Below are 24841 nucleotides of genomic sequence, written 5' to 3' on the forward strand. Positions count from 1 at the left end.
TGGCGGCTCAGAATCAGGAGGACTGGTCCAAATACCTGGTGTGGGTAGAGTATGCCCACAATTCCCATTCATCCACTGCCACCGGGATATCACCTTTTGAGGCCTCCTTGGGTTACTCACCCCCTTTTTTTTCTTTCCCAGGAATTGGATCTGGCAGTGCCCTCGGTCCAGCTCCACCTTCAGCGATGTCGTGACATCTGGCTGCAGACCAGGGCGGCTCTCCTCCGCACCAAGGAGAGCAACTGCCAGATAGCCAACCGTCATAGGGTGGTGAGTCCCAACTACCAACCTGGTCAGAAGGTTTGGTTATCGTCTCGTAACAATAGAAATATTCTTGTAAATCTTTGGCATAAACAGTTTTACTTGTATCCTCCCAAATAGTCCCAATTTATTCAGATCTTTTTCCAACATGTTGTCTAATCTAGTGCAGCTCATTTATAATATATATATATATATATATATATATATATATATATATATATATATATATATATATATATATATATATATATTTGCATTAAAAATAGACTTGACTGTGCTGTAGTTGTCATCACTCTCACCTCACAGGGAAAAGAACCTGGTTTAAATCCCAGTTAGAACCTTTGTGAGTAGAGTTTGTTCTCCTTGTGTCTGTGTGGGTTTTCTCTAGGAACTCATCCAATAATCCAAAAACATGCTTTATTGGTTCATCTATATCTCTAAAATGTTCCTTAGTGTGAATGTGTGTATGTTTGGTTGTGTATCTCTGTGTGTCTCTGTGATGGACCAGGGTGTACCCCACCTTCACCCGACAGCAGTTGATTGGCTGCAGCAACACAGTGACCCCCCCCCCCCCCCCCCCAAAAAAAGGAGGTTTCACAAAATGGACGGATGGATATTTTACTCATGACTGAACTGTTTCTTTTGGGATTTATTCTTATAAACTTTTTTTTATTGTTAATAATTCAAACTTTGCTCTTTAAAAATAAATAAACTATTCCTAAAGTGATAGTTTGACATATATTCAAGAATTAGCAACAATTGTTTACATGATTGGATTTTTGTGTAAAAATGTCTTCAAAATGAGTTTTTTTTAAAAACCATCTTAAAAAAACACAAGCATCTTGTTGTCTTATCTCAGGACCTTAAGTAGGAAAATAAGGACTTTTAGAATAAAATCTAAATTAAGTAGATATCTAAAAGAATGGTAACATGTTCACATTGTGGAGTAATCCCATATTAGATTGTTTTTTTTTGTTTCATGAAAGGCTAAAAAATTAAAGGGGATTCATAGACGTAACTTTCATGAAATTGTAACCAGATTCAACAGCTTCTCTAACTTTTGTCTCCCTCTTGTGAAAATATTGAGATTTGCACTTTTATCTCTTTCTTAAACTTTGTTTATATAATAAAGATATGGCCTTTTAATGACTGTTAAGAATAACTGTATTATGTGCCCTCTAACATGTTTGTCACCCTTATTATGGTGGTATTTTTATTTACAATATCAAGAGAAAATAAACGTATGAGACAACGCTCTTAATGTTTCATTTATGAATTTATTCATTTTATTTATACAGTGACATTGAAAAGAAAATTTAAAAAAAATAATTCAAGTAATATTGAGTCATCTTTCATCATAACAATAAAGCAAAGAAAAATAGACATATACGATATAAACTCTTTAAAACTGAATGAAAACAGGTCAAATGTCATCAAAAATCTGGAGATGCTTGCAGAAAAAGAGATCTGTCTCTTTCACATGTTCATTTGATCTGAAAAGAAAAACACAGATAATATTTTGAACATCTGGAGGCTGTGATGTAATACATGTTTCATTGTTTAATAAATGCATTAGAGTCACAAAACTTTAGAAAACAAGAAGAGTTAAATTCAAGACAAGAACAGAATGACTGTTGATGATTTTTACCTTTAAAGCTGTGGTGACAGCAGAAAAGATGATGGAGATGAAGAATAAAAGGAGGAAGAAAATAGCCATGCCCCAAGCTTGCATGACTGTGTCTTGGCTCACATCAGCATGCAGGATGTCATCAAAGAAATGACAGAGTTCCAACGTGTCTGTGAAAGAAGCAGAAGCACATCTGTTACTTCATTGTTGCTTTGATTCTTACAGTGGAACAAAGAGATTCCACCACAAAAGTGATGTGACGGATGTAGTTTTTAATAGAGGTGAAGACAGAGCATCAGTGTGACCTGTTTTGGAGACATTCACAGACAGAGTGGTGTTTCCATGTGTCACCCTGCAGGTGATGGTCACCCCGGGTAAGGAGTCAACTGGAGACAGACGGAGGAAGCTTTGGATGCTGAACTTTCCATCCGGGCCTCTGTGGGGATGACTATTATTGTAGTTCCACAGCTCTGTGCTTCCATCAGCAATCCAGGTGATGTTAATGGATGCAGGGCTGAAGCCAAAGACCAGACACACAAGTTCATTTGAACCCTGGAGCAGGACGGCTGATGGTTCACTGTGGGTCACTGAGGCTGAGGAAACAGGTCAGAATCAAACGTTTGGAGGAAACCAATGGAGCTTTTAGAAATATTCACTCTGAAAATGCAAAAAAACAAAACAACAAAAAAACATACAGGATTTGTAATACTATAAACTGCAGCGTGTTTTTCTTTACAGCTGATCTTCTCACCTGAAATCTCTACAGTCTTCTCAGCAGTAAAGCAGTGATGCTGAACTTTACATTTCAGAAGTTTCAGGTTTTTCCAGCTGCTGGATGGAACTGTCAGTTCACTGATTAAAGTGGTTTTGTTTGAGAATTCATTCACTCTGTCAGTGGATGGTTGTTCCCCGTCCATCAGCCAGACCAGCTTAGCATCAACATTGTGGATGAAGCATCTAGCTTTCACATCAGAGTTGGTCATCATCAATGTCTTGAAGCTGGGAATCTCCACACGAATGGAAGGAGGATTGGATCCAAAGACTGCAGGAATCATGAGTTTGTTCACAAATATCAATGACCTTCTGATAACACTAATCAAAATAGTGATTCAAGTGTTTCCTCACACTTACTGTGACAATTACTTGTCTTTTTTATATTTCTTCTCCTTGTGAATGAACTTGCAGATAAAATTGGAGCCTCTTGTCCACTTTTCCATGTTTGGCTCAATCTCAGAGTGATCAGGTTATTCAGTTAGAGGAAGCTTTGTTCAACACCCAGCTCCCAAAAAAGTCCAGAAAGACAGAAGTGAAAGGACAGAAAGAGCAGCAGAGCATGGCAGACTGCAGGTGTGAGATGTGGTTATGCCAGGAACAGAAACAGAGAAGATGGAAATATCTCATCTTCATTTACATAAGCTTTGCCAAAGGTTTGACTTCAACCTTCTAGTAATTTTAGACTGAAAAAGTTACCGACTGTAAAATTTGCACACTGAGTAATGGACCGCTGATTTCAGCTGTTGGTGGTTTGATAAAAACTTCAGTAAAGATAAAACATAAAATGTTACATGTTACAACAAGGCCCCCGGTTCAAGTCCTGGCTGGTGGACCAGAACATCAATGGGGGACCTTTCTGTGTGGAGTTTGCATGTTCTCTCCGGGGTCTCCGGCTTCCACCCACCGTCCAAAAACATGCTTCATAGGTTAATTCAGTGGTTTCCAAACTTTTTCTGCGGGGCCCCCCTTTCTGAAGATTAGAATATTATCGAGCCCCCCCACACTGACACAAACATACAAATCCTTTGTTTATAAACTCCACTGGACTTTACTTAACATTGTAAGTTATACAAAATGGCAACTTCTTCCTGAACAAAACTAAAAAAAAAAAGACAAATCACCTTTACAATTATTAAAAGTGACTCTGCATCATGTATCATAAAATTTTACCATGTAATGGTGTTCATGGGTTTCAACAGATCTTCTTATAAACTCCATTCCTGCATGAAAGTGGCCTTTTACACTTTACCAGCTCTCTGAAGAAAATAACAAAATCCTGAACATTCAACTCTGCAAAAACTGCACCTTTAATGTCCACATCTTTTCAGTGACTGGTGTGGGCTTGCTTCATGCTGCAGATCTTCTCAAATCGGGGCTGCAGCTGTGAGACTGCTTAGTTCATTTTCAATGTCCAGCTTTGATCTGTATTTAGTCTTGATGGAGGCCACAGCAGAAAAACCTATCTCACATAGGTAAGACGTGGCATATGGAAGGAGTGTGGCCAGAGCTCTTTTACCTAGCAGTGGGAAATCTTTCTCCACTCCAATCCAAAATGCAGCTAGTGTCTTAGACTGAAACTCCAGCCTCATTGTTGAATCAGAGGTGACATCAATGAACTGTTCATTCTATGTAGTGCTGAATTCGGCAGGTGGTGCTGCACTGAAGGGGTCTCGGATCCAGTCATATTGTGTAGGATCCTGCACTGGAAATGCTTTTGGAGGGCAGAGATGTGAGCTTTCATGCATGGGATCACTGTGTTCTGCAGCTTGTTGACCTCATTGAATGACTTCAGGTTCTCAAATGAGTCCATATTTCCCTCTGTAACTCGCTGCTCCCACATCTCAAGCTTTCTTGTGAATGATGTGATTTTATCTGCCAGATGTGGAAGGTGTGTGTTGCTGCCCTGCATCTGCAGATTTAGCTCATTGAGTTTTTGAAACATGTCACTGAGGTACGCAAGTTTCATGAGGAACTTGTTGTTGTTAAACTTGTGGGCAAGTTCATTTTCCTCCTCCAAAAAGATGCGGATCTCATCCCGCAGTTCAAAGACCCTGGATAAAACCTTCCCACGTGACAGCCATCGAGACTCGCTGTGAAACAGAACAGCTGTGTGGTCGGAGCCCATTTCCTCACACAGTGCAGAGAAAATACGTGCTTTGACAGGTCGTGTATTAATGTAGTTCACTGTAGTGATGACATCCGTCATAACATCGTGCAGGTCGGGACTCAGCTGTTTAGAGGCCAACGAACAACAAAGAGGTCCCCCAAAAGACCTCCTGGGCCCCAGAAGAGGCTGCGCTGCAGGTGACTCACACACAGGTCCTCAGGGCCCTGAAGCAGGTGAATCCACACAAGGCGACAGGACCGGACCACGTCTCACCAAGGGTTCTGAAAGCCTGCGCGGAGCAGCTAGCAGAGGTCTACACAGACATCTTCAACCTCTCGCTGTCGCAGGAAACGGTGCCCCGTATCTTCAAGTCCTCTGTGATCGTGCCGGTCCCGAAGAAAATGCACGCTGAAACGTTGAACGACCTGAGACCCGTGGCTCTCACCCCTGCAGCAATGAAATGTCTGGAAAAGCTGGTTCTGTCCCACATCAACTCCCTGGTTGACGAATCAGTAGACCGCCACCAGTTCGCCTATTGCCACAACAGATCAGCAGAAGATGCGGTGGCACTGGCACTTCACTCCACCCTGCAACATCTGGACACCAAGAACACGTACGCCCGGATTCTGTTCCTGGACTACAGCTCTGCCTTCAACACCATCAGGCCCCTGAAGCTGACTGATTAACTGGCAGAACTGGGAATACCAACACCCACCAGAAACTGGGTTCTGGACTTTCTCACTAACCGACCACAGGTGGTGAGGATGGGAAAGAAGGTTTCTGCTGAGCTGACAGTCAGCACCGGTACACCGCAGGGGTGCTGCCTCAGTCCAAAGCTCTTCTCACTTTACACCCACGACTGCAGCTCCCCCGACTCAAACAACATCATCATTAAGTATGCAGACGACACAACCGTCCTCGGCCTCATCAGAGGAGGGGACGAGTCTGCATACAGAGACCTGGTGCAAAGGATCACCATCTACGGAGAGGACAACGACCTTGTTCTCAACGTGGATAAAACAAAAGAAATAATCGTGGTCTACAGAAGGAAAGCACCGCCACATCAACCGCTCAACATCAACGGGACTGTGGTGGAGCGGCCTGACTGCCACCGGTTCCTGGGTCTGCAGATCACTAGCAGCCTCAGCTGGGAAAGAAATACTGTTGCCACAGTGAAGAAAGCCCAGCAGAGGTTGTACTTCATCAGGCTGCTGAAGAAGGCTGGTCTCAAGCGCCGGACCCTCACCCAAGCCTACAGGGGGCTTGTGGAAAGCATCCTCACCAGCGGACTAACAGCCTGGTTCGGAAAAACACCACCATAAAAGAGAGACAGATGCTGCAGAGGGTCATCAACACAGCTGGCAAAATTATAGGTTGCAACCTTCCATCCATGGACACCATCTACGAACAGCGCTGCAGGAGGAGAGTCTCTAAGATCATCAGAGACAGACACCACCCCGCTCACACACTGATCAAGCGTGTGGACTCAGGCCACAACCTCAGACGTCGCAGGCCTGAAAGCATCCAAGCACACACCACACGCTTCCACAGCAGCTTCTTCCCAACAGCAATCAGAATGCTGGGAAAGGACATCAGAAAAGAAAGACCGGAATAAATCCCTAAGTGCAATAAACAATAATATGTGCAATAATTTTATGTGCAATAATTCTTCTGTACAGACTGGGTCACTGCAATATTCATGTTCATATTTTACTCATAGTTATATTTTATATGCCCTGTAAGTTTGTTGTCTAATTTCAACTTTTAACTTTTGACTTTATTCTATTTATTTTTTTAACTTTTAATCTACCCTGACATGTGAGAGATGCCAAAAGAAAATTCCGATGTACTGCATGTGCAAACGGCAATAAACCTTGAACCTTGAACCTTGAACGCCTCTCGGTGTATCATACAGTGTGTCCACTGCACGTTAGGGGAGAAGCGCCTGATGAGCGCTTGCAGCCCCCCTCTACTCCCAGCCATTGCCTGAGCCCCGTCAGTGCAGATCCCCACACAGTCCTCCCATTTCAGATCGGCCTCTCTCAAGTAGGTGTCAATTACTTTAAACAGTTCGTCTGCAGTGGCTCTGCTCGTCACTTGTTTGCAGAAAAGCAAGTCAAATGTTGTGCCGGTGAAGCCGAGTGCGAGATATGCCTCGTCATATTTTCTTGTCTTTGCTTTTGAAGTTGCTATATTTGGTGAAGATTCATCTTCTGGTTTGCATTTAGCTGGGAGCACTGTCACAAGCTTGTCCATGCTGTTATGCTAGCATTGTAACTAACCCGGGAAGCCAATGGAAAAAAGTCTGGTTTTTACCACAAAAATACTTCTTAACAAATAAAGTCAAAGAAATCTCTTTTAAACTCCTACACAGATTTTATCCAGCGAAGCATTACTTAACTAAATTTAAGGCTGACATAAACATCAGCTGTACTTTCTGCCAGAAACAACCTGAAACCTGCTCTCATTTATTCTGGTCTTGTGAATTCACAAACAAATTTTGGAAAAACATTCACAAATATATTACCGATTCTATTTTTGCTGATATAAAACTTCCTTATAAAAACGAACTTTCTGGTTTTCATAGCTTTGATGTCAAAGACCGTGATGCTTTCTTTTGTGCAAACATGTTATTATTTATGGCTAAATTTCATATACACAAAAGCAAATTTTCCAAAAAGAAACCTGATTTCTTTGTGTTCAAACTGGAACTGCAGCAATGTTTAAATTAAATTTCAGCCTCAAAAAATACAAAAACTCAAAAAAAAATTGACATTTGTAAATCTTTTGGACTGCTGACATAAATTTATTCTCAAATTTTCTCTTTTTATTTTTTTTGTTTTATTTTATTTTTTTATTCCCTTTTGTGACTGTTATTAATAATTAGAATTTTCTTAAGAATGTAACACGTTTGTTCTGTATTCAGAATTCTATTGTACATTTTATTTACATATTTGTTGCATTTTCTTGTTTGGTTTGTTGCAATTGTTCAATAAAAAATAAAAAAAAACGGGAAGCCGTAGCCCCCCTGCAATACCTCTGCGCCCCCCCTAGGGGGCGCGCCCCCAAGTTTGGGAACCACTGGGTTAATTGGTTAATTTAAATTGTCCCTAGGTGAGAGAGTGAGAGTGAATGGGTTTGTGATTGTGGACATTCTACCCTGCGACAGACTGGCGAACTGTCCAGGGTGTCCCCTGCCTTCGCCCACAAGTGGCCGGGATAGGCTCCGGCAGCCCCATGACCCCGAAAGGGAAAAAACTGATTAGAAAATGAATGAATGAATGAATGTTACATGAAATCAACCAAACACTAACAACATTTGTGTATAAATCTATCAACAAATGCATAAACATGAAGAACTTCACAAAAATGAAACACCAGAAAAAGACGGAGGAGCAAATAAATTCTTATTTTCTCTTTTTTATTTAAATAAGAAAAAGATAAAAACAATTAAGGTACAAAATTCTGAAAAAAATTTATTACTAACAGGATTAAATCAGTGTAATAGAAAAAAATTAAGAAAAGGGAAAATTATGTAAAAGAAAAATGTAAAGAATAATCTTTCTGATTCTTCCTTTTTTCATTTGATCTGTAAAAAGAAAAAAAAATTAACGATGATAATAAAAGTTTTGTTCAACAATGTTAAGCTGTGAATTTCATCTTTCATCTCTCAAATTATGAAATTTTGTATCAAAAATGCAACAACAATTTTAAAGGATAACATGGAAGGCTGCTTTTTTTGATTATTTTAAATAAAAGTATTTTTAAAACGAAAATGAGAAATAAGTACATTATAAATATCAATTCTTATCCAGGTTGTGTCAAAAATTTAGCAAATCCATTACTTTAAAAATAATCACAGAAATAAACAAAATAAAAAAGTGAATTTATTTTTAGACAAATGTATAAAGATTTAGATGATTTCTTTTGGCTTTTATTGAATCTTTCAGCTTAAGGAACATTGTTGACATATTTATAAAAGCTTCTGAAGCTGATTTTTATTTCCTGATGCTTTAGAGAAAACAATCTTATTGCCAAGTACTGGGGCCAGGGCGTTTTCGTTAGGCTTTTGTTTTTCACTTCCGGATTTTTACTGGGCTTTATTTTGGTGTTTCCGGTTTTCGTGCTGTTTCTAATTGTCGCGGTCTTTATGTTCTGTCATTATTTTCACCTGTGGCCAATCACGCTGAAAGAATTTAGCCTGTGTCTCCCCTGTCCTCATCACAGGACCGTTTTGCATGCTTTGTTTGTGGTTTGTTCAGCTTCTAGCATTGAATTGTTTTCAACTACGATCTCCTGCGTCCTGCTCTTGTGTCCTCATTTCCAAGTCCTGACATTACGGTCCCGTCAACATGGACGCAGCAGGCGCAGAAGAGTCGCGTTCCGGCCTCGGCGACCAGGATTGGTTCATCCGCCAGCAGGAGGAACGGCTCAACTTCCTGCGGGGAGGAATGCTGGAGATGTCCGCCCGCCAGGAGCAGCATCTGTCTGCGATATGGTGATCGCCTAGGTGGCGCAACAGATCCAGCAGCCATCGCCAGCTCATTCATTGCAGCTATTCCTTGGCTCCAGACCAGACGTCCTTCACCCCTGCGGTTCTGTCGGGCGTTCACCCAATGTGAACTTCAATTCGAGCTCCAGGTATCCAATTTCCCTATAGTGATCGTGCCAAGGTGGCGTTCATCATTTCCCACCTCACCAACAGAGCCGGTGCTTGGGCTACGGTGAAGTAGCAACGTGGTGCCGCTTCCTGCGCTTCACTCCCGGCCTTTCTGGAGGCCTACACCCAGGTGTTCCAGCATACGAGGCCAGGCAGGGAGGCTGCCCGTCGCTCATGCAGCTGCACCACGGGAGGCGCAGGGTGGCAGATTACGCAATCGATTTCTGGCTGAGAGCGCATGGAATCCTGCGGCGCTTACTAACGCTCTCCTGGAGGGTCTGTCGGAGGAGCTAAAAGACCATCTCGCTCCGCTGGATTGCCGTCATCCTTGGAGGCCCTCATTGCCCAGGCGATCTGGATTGACAACCGGTTGCAGGACCGGCGGGATCGGCAGTGATCAGATGCTACGATCTTCTGACGCTTTTCCTGTTCCCACAGAACCCCCTGCACCTCCCTCTGATGAACCTATGTGGTTGGGTTGTTGGCATCTCTCCTCCTCCGAACGCAAACGACGGATGGCGGCAGGTGAGTGCCTTTACTGCGGTAAGCGGGGTCAGCTCTGTAAGGACTGCCAAAAAGCCGCCGCTCGTCATTAAATGTGGGCAGACTGACGAGCGGAGGAGTAACGCCCACTGGAGCGGAGGAGTAACGCCCACTGGAGCGGAGGAGTAACGCCAACTGGAGCGGAGTAGTAACGCCCACTGGTTCAGGTGCCAATACTTGTTGGAGGGACATCTTATTTTTCGGAATGGGGAGGTCCCTGTTTTGCTTTGTTAGACTCTGGGTCTAAGCAGAACCTCTTGGAGGCCAAGCTGGCCAAACAGCCTGGTTTTAAGACTGAGACGCTGCCTTGTCCTTTGTGGGTTGTTTTCCTAAATTGTGAGTCTGTTTGTTGCCACTATTACTAGGGTAATTGAGCCCGTTCACCTTATTATTTCCGGCAACCACCATGAGTTCATCCGTTTTTTCTCATTTAAGTCCCCCCATGATCCGGTTGTGTTGGGGTTTCCCTGGTTATTGACACACAACCCTGTCAATGACTGGGCCAATAGTCGCGTTGTCAGTTGGAGTGGTCACTGTCACGGGACCTGTTTGCGCTCGGCTCGACGTCCGCGGGCTGACCCCGCTGTCCCAGTTGGGTGCCACCCTCACCTGACCTCTCCGCTGTACTGCTGGGTTATCATGACTTGAGGGGGGTGTTCTCTAATTTCCAGGCTCTCTCTCTACCGCCTCACAGGCCTTATGACTGCGCCATTGACCTGCGGGTCAGTGCCCCTCTGTCTAAGAGCCCACTGTACAAACTGTTGAGACCTGAGAGGGAGGCCATGGAACTGTACGTGGCTGATTCATTGAAATATGGTCTCATCAGACATTCCTCTTCCCCTGTGGGGGCGGGGTTCTTCTTTGTGGAGAAGAAGGACGGCTCTCTGCGGCCGTGTATTGACTATCGAGGGTTGAACGCCATCACAGTTAAGAACCATCACCCTCTTCCCCTGATGAACTCGGCATTTGAGTCCCTGAAGGAGGCCAGGGTGTTCACAAAGTTGGACCTGCAGAACACATATCATTTGGTGCGTATCAGGTCCGGTGATGAGTGGAAGACCGCGTTTAACACCCCGCTAGGCCACTACGAATATTTGGAGATGCCTTTCTGCCTTTCAAATGCCCCTGCTGTGTTCCAGGGGATGATTAATGATGTACTCCGTGATTTTCTTCATTGCTTTGTGTTTGTTTATTTGGACGATATCCTTGTTTTTTGCGGGATCTGGGCGAACATATGTAGCATGTTCGGTTAGTCTTCCAGCGACTGTTATAAAATAAGCTTTTCGTTAAAGCAAAGAAATGTGAGTTTCACACCCCTTTTGTCTCATTTTTTGGTTTTGTCATCGCTGGGGGGGAGGTGCGGCCTGATCCTGCCAAGGTGAGCGGGGTGGTGGATTGGCCTGTTCCTACCAACCGGAAACAATTGCAACGTTTTTTGGGGTTTGCCAATTTTCTACGAAGGCTTATTCACAACTACACCTCGGTTGCCGCGCCTCTTTTGGGTCTGACCTCCCCCTCCTTGCCTTTTCAGTGGACTGAGGCGGCTTCAGCTGCTGTTTTCCACTGCACCTGTTTTGATCCAGCCCAATCCCTCCGGCCAGTTCACAGTCAAAGTTGACGCTTCTGACACAGGGGTGGGGTCGGTGTTGTGTCTCAGCGGTCGGCAAGGTAAGGTCCATCCCTGCGCCTTCTTTTCTCGTCGGCTTACTCCGACGGAGTTGAGGTACAACGTGGGGGACAAGGAGCTACTAGCCATTAAGCTGGCTCTTGAGGAATAGAGGCACTGGCTGGAAGGGGCGATTCGGCCGTTTGTGGTCTTGACAGATCATAAAAATCTGTTGTACATCCGGACCACAGAACGGCTAAATCCCAAGGCAGGCTAGGTGGTCTTTGTTTTTCACCCGTTTTGATTTTACGGTGTCTTACCTCCCTGGTTCCAAGAACGTAAAGCCTGATGCTTTCTCTCGGCAGCAGGAACTGGTTGTAGGGGATCAGCAGCCTGCAACTATGATTCCCGCTAACCGTGTTTTGGGTGCTGTTTCCTGGCATCTGGAGAGGACTATCAGGGACGCTAAAGCCCGGGACCCGGATCCTGGTGGAAGACCGCCAAATAGACTCTTTGTTCCCAGGGCTGTACGGAGTCAGGTCCTCCAGTGGGGTCAGGCCACGTGCCTTACCTGCCACCCCAGAGTCCGCAGAACCATCACCTTCCTACGCCGCTGGTTCTGGTGGCCCAGTCTGGCGCAAGACACCCAGGGACTACGTTGCTGCTTGTTTGGTTTGCGCCCAGAACAAAGTGAGTAACCATCCGCCTGCTGGCCTCTTGCATCCCATACCAGTTCCGAGTCGACCGTGGTCCTATATCGCGCTGGACTTTGCGACCAGGTTGCCCTCCACGGTTGGCAGGACGGTGGTCATGACAGTGGTGGATCGGTTCTCCAAGGCAGCCCATTTCGTGGCCCTTAAGAAGCTGCCCTTCCCGTGGAGACTGTCGCGCTGGTCGTGGATCACGTGTTCAGGCTGCATAGCATCCCGATGGAGATGGTTTCCGACCGGGGTCCGCAGTTCATTTCACAGGTATGAAAGCCGTTCTGCTCTGCTTTTGGCACCACTGCCAGCCTCTCCTCAGGATTCCACCTCCAGTCCAACGGTCAGGCCGAAAGGACTAACCAGGACCTGGAGGTGGCCCTTTGATGCGTCTGTTCACGCCACCATACCTCCTGGAGCTCATCACTGCCGTGGGTTGAGTATGCCCACAACGAACCTCAAGTTGCGGACTGAGTCAAGGAAGCTGTCGCCTAGGTTCATCGGCCCTTTGGAGGTGGTGAGGGTGGTCAATTCAGTGGTCCAACTGCGTCTACCATGGACTATGCGTGTCCACCCTGTTTTCATGTGTCCCAGCTCAAGCCTCTCGCCACGACTCCCCTCCAGCAGACCGCTCAACTTCCTCGTGTCATCGACGGACTTCCTGCCTGGATTATCCGTCGCCTGATGGATGTCCGACGACGGGGTCGGGGTCTTCAATACCTCATGGACTGGAGGGGTTATGGTCCCGAGGAGAGATCTTGGGAGCCGGCCTCCGGGATCCAGGACAACGACATGATCCGGGCGTTTCACCGCCGGCACCCTGACAAGCCTGGTGGTGCGCCCAGGGGTGCCCCTTGAGGGGGGGTACTGCCAGGTACTGGGGCCAGGGTTGGTTAGGCTTTTGTTTTTCACTTCCGGGTTGTTACTGGGTTTTATTTTGGTGTTTCCGGTTTTCGTGCTGTTTCTCATTCTCGCGGTCTTTATGTTCTGTCATTATTTTCACCTGTGGCTACACGCTGAAAGTATTTAGCCTGTGTCTTCCCTGTCCTCATAACAGGACCGTTTTGGATGTTTGTGGTTTGTTCAGCTTCTAGCATTAAACTGTTTTTCACTACGATATCTTGCGTCCTGTGCTTCTGTCCTCACCTCCAAGTCCTGACTCTCATCATGCTGAGCATTTAATAATAAATTGTTGTAACTACAATTCATAAAATTTGCATTCATGTATCTACATTTAGTTGTAATTAATATACTTTAACTCCAAAAAATATCTTTTAATGTTGGCTTTGTAACAATTTAACCTATTTTAAATATCTTTAAATACATTTTTTATTGTTTTCCTCTTTGGGCTGAAATCTGAGCCCTTTGTAAACAAATGAAGCATTTACCTTTGAAAATTTGGTTCCAACAGTGAACAACAAAGTCATGATGAAGAGGAAGATGAAGGTCAGGGCTGTGTTTGCCATGTGGTCTTCCTCTGCTTCCATCTCCTCTTTGCAGGAGCAAACAGTTTCATGCAGAAACTCTGGTGGGACTGCAAGGTAACAAATCAATGAACTGTTGGGATCATCCACACTTCACAGACTGTTCCCAGTATTTCTAGAATGCTCCTTTTCTAAGTCAATACTAGAACCTGTCCTGTCCCAAAGAGCAAAGTGGCTTTAATCTGGAATGGCATCAGTTAGTGTCTCTACTGTGAATGTCCCATCATCTTCAACTGTCCTGCATGTGTTTACATGATCCTGATCAGTGTTTTCTCCTTCATTCAGTCAGCTAATGATCCTGACTTGTTCTTGAGAAACATCATTCTTGATTTGGTTTGCATGACTTGGCTTGTTAGTCAGTAAACTCACAGAGTGAGTCTGTTCAGTAACTGAGAGACCAGAGTTAGAGGATTTGTCTTGTTGGGGGTGCAAGACCCAGTAGAAGACACACAGACACACACAAAATAAGACAAACACAATATTGTTGTATTCAGGATGATTGTGGGGTTCTGGAGAGTAAAGTGTGATGCTGAAAGATCAGTGTGTTAAAAATGTACACTAGTGTAACAGTCTCACACATCACAGCACAGCAAAATACAATTTGAACCACAACAGAGAGCGAACAGTACGGAGCTTTAGGGCCACCAAAAAAAAAAAAACAGTAAAATTACAAGATTTTAAATTGTAAAATTACGAGAAACAAATTCTTAAATTTACTAGATTAAAATAGAAGTGAGCATACAGTGCAGCAGCAAGTGAACGCCGCGCAGCATCAGAGCAGACCGACTAAACACAATTGAACAGGTGAGTTGAATGTTTATTAATAACGTTCCAAATGCTTGGAAGTTCATTTGTTTGATTTATGATTTATTCATTTTTAATTCATTGATTGGTGGCTTGCAGGATCTCTGCAGCCCCTTGATGAAGCCATCTGTAACCCTGCAGCTGTCCACTTTAATCCTTTCTTCCTCCACCAAAGACAAGATCTCTACGCCTGTGTGACGCTTCCATCTGAGGAGGAGCACTTCCTCTCATTGTCAGCGTTCTAATGCTAATATATAACAGACTGTTTTCATTCATCTTTATTGTTTTAAGTTGAAACGGGACGTTTCATCTGGAGGAGGGGGCGTATGTAATACTGCTTACTACCGCATTGGTGTTCAGATGACAGGTTCATGACGTTATGAGACAAATAAACTTTCAGGGTATGTTAATGAAAAGGTAAAGAAAGTGGCAGTCCTCTACACCCAAGCCAGTCTCTGAGCTACTTATTATACATATGAAACTCTGCTTTACTGACACAGAACCCCGGAAAACCGGCTACACTGAAAATAATCCGATTTTGAGTCGTCAAAAGGTTCGGAATCTCTTTGTTTTTTAAACCTATCTGGAAAAAAAGCTTCACAAAAGGCTCCACATATTTCATCTTAAAGCTAGGTTCCGATAAACAGAAAATTTTGGTGTTTTTTCCTCGTTAATCTATTACTTTTTTTTCGTGAATTTAAGAGATAAAAACTTGAACATTTACAACATAAAATCTCGTAGATTAACAGTTATGACTTATTCTCGTAAATTTACCACTTAAAAGCCATAATAAAAAAAAAAAGTATGTAAACTGGCCCTAAAACTCTGTCGAAAAACAACAAACATGAACAGTGTTTTTTTTTTTTTTTAGTTTTTAATCTGCAATCAAACACAACACAATGACTCATCACAAAGTACAAACAAGAAAGAAAAAGTAGACAACAACAAACAACATCTACTACGCCTTGCACTTTTCAGAGATGTTCAGGTTGAGGTTGACCAGGTTGTTTTTATCAGCTGTGCTGAAACCAATGGATCTGACAATGGATCTGGTGGAGTTGGTAATGGACTCGTGGTAAACAGCACAGCTGTACACCACACCAGACTGTTTCCACTGATCATCTGTGAGGGTTAACTGGCTGTAAACCAAGTAAGATCCTTCTTTCTCTACTGGACTGGTGGTACTGGTCTTGTACTCTGAGTCTACTACATCATCATCAACAAGCCAAGCTACGAAAACCTCCTCAGGGAAGAAGTCCTTCACAGAGCAAGTCAGGGTCACCTCTTTTTTTTTAGCATGTTCTACAGGAGGCAGCATAAACACTGAAGGACGCTGAACATGTTCGCCTGCAAGTATCAGAAAACAGAGGAAATAAACAACTGACTGACACAACTGTTATCATTTGTTCTGACTGTAAAGGATTCAAAATATATGTGAATGTCAAAATGTAGAAGAAGTGATCGTACTGTTTTGTCTCTTGTATTGGATCTTGAATGGGAAAAGAATGTCTTTATGTTGGACAACACAGTAGCGTTCGACTCCCTGATGCCATTCATTATATGTGATGTCAAGCACAAGCTCCTCCTTCTTTTTTAACCCTTCATTCTTTACAGTTCCAGCCATTTCTACGTTATCTTCATTCTCCCAAAAAATCCTTTCAAGCTGACCGTTATTTACTTGAATTTGGCATGTTATTTTGCCACTTTGTTTTACAAGAATGTCCCTGTATGTAGGGCCAATGATTTTTATGTCTACAGCTGCCTGAGTACATCCTGCACTTCCTGAATGAAGGACAAATGAAAAGTTATCGATCAGAACCTAGATGTTCAATCATTGCAGCTGGATGTTCCACTTACCTCCAGAAGATTCTTCCTTGTAGGTGGCATTAGCCTTTTCCAACACGTCAGTATTGTTCACACCTTTCCCCTTGAACACACATGTAAATGTTGCTCCAGAAGTCAGCTCAGTGGGGTTTACTGTGAGCAAACTTGCTGCAGAATACAGCTTAGCTCCATTTGTGTCATTTCTTCCCTCTGAGAAAACACTGGTCTCATCAAGGATGCTGGCTTTTTCGCTGCCAACTTTCTGCCAAATGATCTCATGGGTCCTAGGAGAAAAATCTTTGGCAAAGCAGTAGAAAGAAGCCTGTTGCTTTTCCTCATCAAGGGAAAAACTTGTTGTGAGATTGGGCGACCTAAACAGCACATCTGAAAAACAAACACATACACAAACAGATTTTTGCAGAAGCAAACAACTTTTTTTGTGCAAATATATATGCAGAAGCTCAGAAAATATCAGTTTTTTATAATATTGATGATTTTTAAAAATGATAATAAAGACTTTCAGCAAACTGATAATTATGATGATCCTTAAATAAATTATATTATTATGATTTTGTTGTGACTTTAATGTGAGGCTTTGTAAATCATGGGAGAGCATTGATACTGACTTCTGCATATACACTGACAATGACTGGAAAGCAAACATATGTTTAAAATAATTGTTAATAATGTTCATTAACAGCAAACAGTGAAACAGAAACAAAGGTCAAAGTTATGAGGAAGATTATTCAGAGACATAAAAACACAGAAACAAACTGCTTATCTGTGAAGGTAAATACAGACACTGAATGTCTTTTTTTAATTCCACTGTTTTATTTTTTATATTTGTGGAATAAGAAATTTTTCTTTTTCTATTACATTACAGTTTTTTCTATAAATAATTAAGCATTTTGCTCTTTCCTTAATTAATGTTATATGATATTTTTTACATTCACAGAAAATGGTTTGTGCCAAGAATATGATCAAATAAGTCCTGAAAATTTAGTATATAATAAAATATATTAATGATGCAGTAATTAAAGTAAATAAATATACAAAATTATAAAAGTTAAAAAGACTTTAATTAAAAGAGAGACTAGGTTCATTAATCTCTAACTATGTCTAAAATGCTAATTTACTTTGAAAAATGTGTTTGATAAAATAATACTAAAATATAAATACGTCATTTACTAAAGCTTTTATTTCTTAAGCTTTTATTTCTAAATTATACCAAAAGCAAAGAATCCAATTTAAAGTGTTGCCAAAACCTTCAGTTGTTTCTTAACATTCATAATCTTAATTCTTCAAATATGTCTTTAAAACTTGTAAATTTTCTTTCAGTAATTTTACATAACATTTTACAAAGAATTAAAAGATGTATTTTTCAATTTGAACTTTATTTAACAAAAACTAAAAGGGACTTAGAAACAAACTTACGTGGTTTAATAATATAAGCCGTTCTTCTCTCTCTTCCATGAGTGGCAGCACACTGGAAAGTCTTTTTGGCATCCCAGTCCTGTCGGCTGACTTGAACCTGACTGATTCCCAAATATCGGTCATTTTTCAGTATTGAAGGGTACTGGATGATGTTTTCCAAACTGTTGGAGCCCTGAGTCCACGAGAAAGTTAATGAAGAGGGGGTGAAACCGGTGGCAAGGCAACCAAGAGTGACCGTGTCTCCACTTTGAGGGCCGCATGGCATCAGAGGAAACACATTCGGAACCTGAGGAGTGGCTGAAGAAGACAAAGGAATGAAGAATTAAAACAACAAAATATACAATTCATAATCTATCAAGACAGAGAAACATATTTTTTATTAATCAAATGTATTCACAGCACACAGATCAAATTTAAACAAAGAATCCACAAAAAAAAACAATCTACATTTTTTTTTTCATGTAATTTCACCCTCCTAAAAAATCTCCAACAATTCATGACATGTATTACTTTATTATTCCTGAGTTGTGTTAACAATGGCACTTTACTCTGAAAACAGATTAAAATAAATGTAAAATATTTTAAATTAGTTAGTTTGACTGTAATTAATGAAACACTGATTTTACCTGAAGAAACAGTCACCATTGTACCTTTTCCCCAATAGTCAAAAGCATCGTAGTAACAAAGTGCTCAATCTGCTTGACTCTCAGAGTAAAAAGGCAACTCTACTAATGGTGACTGCAGCATTCATCAATCAGTAAAATCCTATTTTAGGAAAAATCTATCTCAGATAACTTGTCCTGTTGGACAGGACAAGTTAAAAAAAAAAAAAAAAAAAGGACAAATCTATCTCCATCTGTAAAATGCATTAAACATTTTACTGTGTATCATTTTAAACAGGAATTAATTTATAAAAATGAATAATGTGTTAACTCTTAAAGTCTTTGAAACAAACATATACAAAATAAAATAAATCAGAATTTTAAAATGTAAAATAGGGCTGTGAGCACATTAAACAGATCTTACCTGAAGAAACAGTCACCATTGTATCTTTTCCCTAATAGTCAAAAGCATCCCAATTAAACAGTGCTCAATCTACTGGACTCTTAGTATAAAAACTCATTCGGACTATGATTACTGATTTATTGTTATATAAGTCAAATCAAACCTGCTAAATATTCATCTTTGATACAGAAGAAAACTATCCATGTTCACATATGTTTAAGTAAAAAAATATTTTTGTCGTATTGACAGCTGTTTGTGGAGACAAACATTTTTTTTTTTAAATAATTAGTTGTTTTACCTGAAGTGACAGTGCCTTTACCCCAGTAGTCAAAAGCGTAGTCACACAAAAAATATGATCAACTACTCCATGCTAAAATCTGTTCAGCTTTCTACAGACCCAAGACACATTATTGTTCAGGTCGGTCACTGACCATTTACTAGTTTAATAAAACAAAATATAACAGCTATTAAAAAAAAGAGGAAAGTAACATTTTTAAAATTCAATCTGATCAGTAGAAAATATTTTTTTCTGTTTTTATACCTGAAGTAACTGTGACTGTTGTGCCTTTACCCCAGTAGTCAAAAGCATGGTCACAGTGTAACAGCCCAACATATCTGACATTCAAAAACTTCTAATGGATCAATGATACCAATATTATCCAGACGAAGTAATTTTTTACAAGGTTACTTTTACAGATTGAATGTTATGTCTGTTTTGACAGATTCTATCAGAAGTGGTCAGTAATACTTGAGCTCTACAGGTTTTCTTGAGCCCTCTGAGTTCTAAATGTTAAAAAAAATACAAAATTAAATATTCACAAATTCAAAATAAGGATCAAAATCTTAGTTTTTCACCTGAAGTTACAGTCACCGTTGTTCCTTTTCCCCAGTAGTCAAAGTAGCCATAGCTGTAGCTGTAGCCGTACCCGTAGATCTCACAGTGATCAATTTCAACAGCACTTCAATACAAAAATGTCTCTCACACCTCTGTCTAACATTTAATGATAATAATTTGTCAGAAAACAATATCAATACATTATCATCACCAACATTTAACTGGAGATCCTAATTATGTAATTGTAGTAAATTAAATAAACAACTACATGCATTTATTAAAAAAGACATTTTGGAAAACTAAATATTCTAGATGATGACTTACCAGAACTTACTGTGACTTGTGTCCCTCAATAGTCAATATAGCTGTCACAGTGATATTCTACATTTGGATGATAAAATATTAAGTTTCTTAACATCAATGAGAATAGAATTGTTTACTGCTAAAAATGTCCACATTCTTCTATTTAATACCCTAATCCAGGGGTCGGGAACCTATGGCTCGCGAGCCATATATGGCTCTTTTGATGGTCACATGTGGCTCGCAGACAAATCTTTAATTCAAATTTTTTTTCTTCATTAGACCAGTCCTTCTCGTGCGCGATGCGATGGCAGAGGCGCGCAGTAGTAGCGGTGCTTAGAGAGACAAATCTGCGCCAGCACTAGTACAAGTTTAAAATTGTCTATTAATTCACAGAGTTTGTACCACCCGGAAACCTGTGAATTGCCTTGCCTAAAACTGCGCGCTCCCGTCTCTGAGAAAGAGCGCGCAGTTGCGGGGACGGGATGTGTGAGGGAGAAAGCAGAGGGTGGGGCTGAGGTGTTGTGGGGACCGGCAGCAGGTGAATCGCGCAGGGATTGTAAATAGGTAAAACCCACTGCCTGTCACTCACTGCAGCGTGTGAGTGTGTGTTTGGCTCCAGGTCCGCATGTGAGCAGTCTGTCTCACATCTACAAAACATTCAGACCAACCTAAGATCACGTTTAAAGTCTCAACGCCTGCATGAAGCAGAAACTCACCACGTAAACCAGACTAGACCATCAGCAAAACTACCACGAGAAATACTCATCATTTATTAGAAACAGCATAACAATGTTATTAAAAAGAATCCACAGACTTATTGTACTTTAAAAATGTTGAAATTACATCAAATGCACACATTCACTTGTATTTTAGTTTTAAACATATTGTCGCGGACTGAGTTGGGTGGCTGTTGGGCCGCTTTAAAAGTTCTGGAGTTCATGGAACGCATCGATCATGCAGAGATCTGATTGGCCCTCAGTTCTGTCGCTCAGCCTGTTGTTAGGTAGTTTGGACCAATGGGGTTCAGCTATGGGCCGAATAAGGGAAAGGGGAGGGCTGCAGCGGGAGCAGGTGAATATAAAGTTGGGAGACGCGCTCTCGTCTCGTCTCGGCGGGAGAGATTCAGAAGCTGCTGAATTAATTGTTCGGCGTTTGTTGCGGTCTGCAGTAACCAGAATTAAGAACCTTAAAAGAGGTTAAGTCTCCGTGCCTCAGTGTGGGAAAGGGACACTACATTATTGTATGGCTCTTTCGAAATTACATTTCAAAATATGTGGCGTTTATGGCTCTCTTGGCCAAAAAGGTTCCCGACCCCTGCCCTAATCCCTTGAGAACTGTCTTTCCTGTCTCAGTAACATAAAATTAAATCTCCATGGTAACAGTTGGAGCACACTTCCTCTTTGTGGGTCTCATTGTCAACTCCACTTCCTTCAGTGGGGACTCACACCAGATAGACTTGATGCAGTTAATATCATGCTGTAACTTCTGTGCAGAACTATTGAGTGTCCAAACTATGATATGAACAATGGGTGTAAACCAGTCTGTACAGTGGCCAAGAAGGGTCACAACACAACACTTAATTTTGCACATAACAAAACAAAGATGGACTTCTCACAAAATATAGATTGTAGCATGAACATGCTGACGAGTCTTGATTTTGATTTTTGATTTTATTGATTTATTTCAAGCATTGTAGTCAAAGCAATAAAGAATTTACACATATTTATCAAACTCATTACAGAGTAGAGTTTGATTTATTGCTTGAAAAGGAGTGGGAAGAAGCAAGCTTATATAATCCCACCCCTACTGAAACCCAGAGGCATTTTCCCTGGTTTTTCAACATACGAAACCCGGCAGGTAGGCGGCGCGGGCACTGATGCGGCTGACTCAGGGGAACCGCCAGGTGGCAGAGTATGCCATCGAGTTCCGGACTCTAGCTGCTGAGAGCGGGTGGAACCCCGCAGCGCTAACAGACGCGTTTTTGGAGGGATTATCGGAGGAGTTAAAGGACCATTTGGCTCCTTTGGAGTTGCCCTCTTCTCGGGAGCCGCTCATTGCTTTGGCCATTCGTATTGACAATCGGCTGCAGGACCGTCTCACGGGTTACCCCGTACAGGGTGTCCCCAGTCGACCATGGTCGTATTACCACTCACTTGTCTTCTGTCACCTCCACAGCCGTTCCGGCAGCACCATCGGAGGAGCCCATGCAGCTAGGGCGTGGTCGGTTATCTCCCACTGAACGCAGACGACGGCGGGTGAGTGTCTTTACTGTGGTCGGCGGGGTCATTTCTGTAAGGATTGCCCAAAGGCCTCTGCTCGTCCTTAAGAGTGGGCACACTGACGAGCGGGGGTCAAGCGCCCACTAGTGCTACATCCACTTCCTGTATTTTGAAGGGTCAAATTCTTTTGGGGGTAAGGGGTTTTCCATTCTGGCGTTATTAGATTCTGGGTCTGAACGGAACCTTATGGATGCTGAGCTGGCCAGACAGATCGGTCTCAGGACCAGGTCCCTTTCCCATCCATTAAAGGTTATTTCCCTTAATGGTGAGTCAGTTGCTACTGTTAACCAGATTACGGAGCCCGTTCACCTCATTCTGTCTGGAAATCATCACGAGCACACAGAGTTCTATCTTTTCGAGTCCTCCCATAATCCTGTAGTATTAGGTTTTTCTTGGCTTCTTCCCCATATAGATTGGCCTACTAACCGTATTGTGAGTTGGAGTGATGACTGTCATGGAGTCTGTCTGCGTTCAGCTCGGTATCCAGGGGCTGACTCCGCCGACCCGGTAGGGCAGCCGCCCTCACCTGACCTCTGTCAAACACCTGTTCATTACGGTGCCGGTGCTCGTTCAGCCGGATCCTTCCATCCAATTTATTGTGGAGGTCGACGCCTCGGACGTGGGGGTTGGTGCGGTATTGTCCCAGCTACATAAAGAGGACAACAAACTGCACCCCTGTGCTTTTTTTTCCCGCAGGCTTACTCCTGCGGAGATGGGTTATGATGTCGGGGATAAGAAACTTTTGGCCATTAAACTGGCGCTGGAGGAGTGGCGGCATTGGTTAGAGGGGGCGGGTCAGCCTTTTGTGGTCTGGACGGATCATAAAAACTTGTCTTATATCCGGACCGCAAAACGGCTGAACCCAAGACAGGCACGGTGGTCACTTTTCTTTGCTCGTTTTGATTCTGTGGTGTCCTATCGCCCTGGCTCAAAGAACGTGAAACCTGATGCCCTTTCCCGACAGTCGGAGCCCTTAGTTGAGGTGCAGCCCCCTCAGACGATACCCACCGCTTGTGTTCTAGGTGCTCTCTCCTGGCGGTTAGAGAAGGACATTAAGGACGCTCAGAACCACGAGCCAGACCCTGGAGGGGGCCCTCCTAACAGACTTTATGTCCCTAGGGCCATGAGGAGCCAGGCCCTCCAGTGGGGCCATGCTACACGGTTCACCTGTCATCCCGGAGTGCACAGGACTATCACCTTCCTGCGTCGCAGTTTCTGGTGGCCAGGTTTGGCTAGGGATGCCAAGGAATTTGTTTCGGCCTGTATGATCTGCGCCCAAAATAAGGTCAGCACTCAACCACCACCTGGGTTGTTACATCCCTTACCTGTCCCGAGTCGTCCTTGGTCACATGTAGCGTTGGACTTCGTTATGGGACTGCCTCCATCCGCCGGCAAGACGGTGGTCATGACTGTGGTGGATCGTTTCTCTAAGGCAGCCCACTTCGTGCCTCTGAGGAAACTGCCGTCTGCCTCTGAAACAGCCAGGCTCATTATCATACATGTTTTCAGACTGCATGGAATACCAGTGGAAATTGTTTCTGAGCGTGGGCCACAGTTCGTGTCACAGGTTTGGAAGGCTTTCTGTGCGGCCTTTGGTCCTTCGGCCAGTCTCTCCTCAGGGTTCCATCCCCAGACCAACGGGCAGGCGGAGAGGACTAACCAGGACCTTGAGGTGGCCCTCCGGTGCGTCTGCTCCCGTCACCAGTCGTCGTGGAGCACCCTCCTGCCCTGGGTGGAGTATGCCCATAATGCCTTGACGTCATCAGCTTCGGGTATGTCCCCGTTTGAGGGTTCCCTGGGCTACCAACCACCATTATTCCCTGAGCAGGAGAGGGAGGTGGCCGTGCCCTCGGTGCAACACCTTTACCGACGCTGTCGACGCATCTGGAGGGAGGCTCGTGCAGGACTCCAACTCTCGTTTGCAGCAAACAAGAGACTGGCTGATCGGCACCGGCTACCGGCACCCACCTACACGCCGGGTCAGTCGGTTCTCCTATCCACCTCCAACATCAAGCTGCGGACGGAGTCAAGGAAACTCGCGCCCAAGTTCATCGGGCCATTTGTGGTGGAGAAGGTCATCAACCCTGTGGCAGTCCGCTTACGTCTGCCACGAACCATACGAGTGCATCCTGTGTTTCATGTTTCCCAGGTCAAGCCCTACATCACGAGTCCACTCCAGCCCGCGCCCGCCCAACCACCACCACCCCGCATCATCGACGGTTTGCCTGCTTGGACGATCAAGCGCATTATGGACGTCAGACGTCGGGGCCTTCAGTACCTAGTGGATTGGAAGGGTTACGGACCTAAGGAGAGGTCCTGGGAGCCTACGTCAAGGATCTTGGATAAGGGCATGCTTAAGGACTTCCACAAGCGGCACCCTGACAAGCCTGGTGGTGCGCCCAGAGGTGCCCCTTGAGGGAAGGGTATTGTCAGGAGCAGGAGCCAGGGCAGGTTTGGTGGGTGTTTTCTCACTTCCGGTTTTGGGCTTTTATTTTGCTACTTCCGTTCAGCGCCCACTTGTTTCACTAGGTAACTTCACCAGTCATCACCGGCACCTGTCTGCTCACCTGTTTGTCATTTCCTTTTGTGTATTT

The 24841-nt window shown here is 43.3% G+C and overlaps 2 gene segments (V, D, J or C); both read right to left on the reverse strand.

The window, feature by feature from the left end:
- Positions 1-1596: 1596 nt before the first annotated feature.
- Positions 1597-3091, reverse strand: LOC111947801 (immunoglobulin heavy constant gamma 2B-like). The segment is given in 4 exon segments: positions 1597-1754; positions 1910-2058; positions 2194-2481; positions 2640-3091. Coding segments are annotated over 4 exon segments (750 nt in total).
- A 5243-nt stretch (positions 3092-8334) lies between these two features.
- Positions 8335-19873, reverse strand: LOC144994178 (Ig mu chain C region membrane-bound form-like). The segment is given in 8 exon segments: positions 8335-8358; positions 13668-13836; positions 15527-15914; positions 16035-16349; positions 16425-16775; positions 17826-18122; positions 19686-19789; positions 19866-19873. Coding segments are annotated over 8 exon segments (1641 nt in total).
- Between the last annotated feature and the right edge of the window lie 4968 nt (positions 19874-24841).

This window comes from Oryzias latipes, chromosome 8, assembly GCF_053564925.1.
Source record: "Oryzias latipes strain Hd-rR chromosome 8, Olatipes_Hd-rR_3.1".
In the NCBI taxonomy this organism is placed as follows: domain Eukaryota; kingdom Metazoa; phylum Chordata; class Actinopteri; order Beloniformes; family Adrianichthyidae; genus Oryzias; species Oryzias latipes.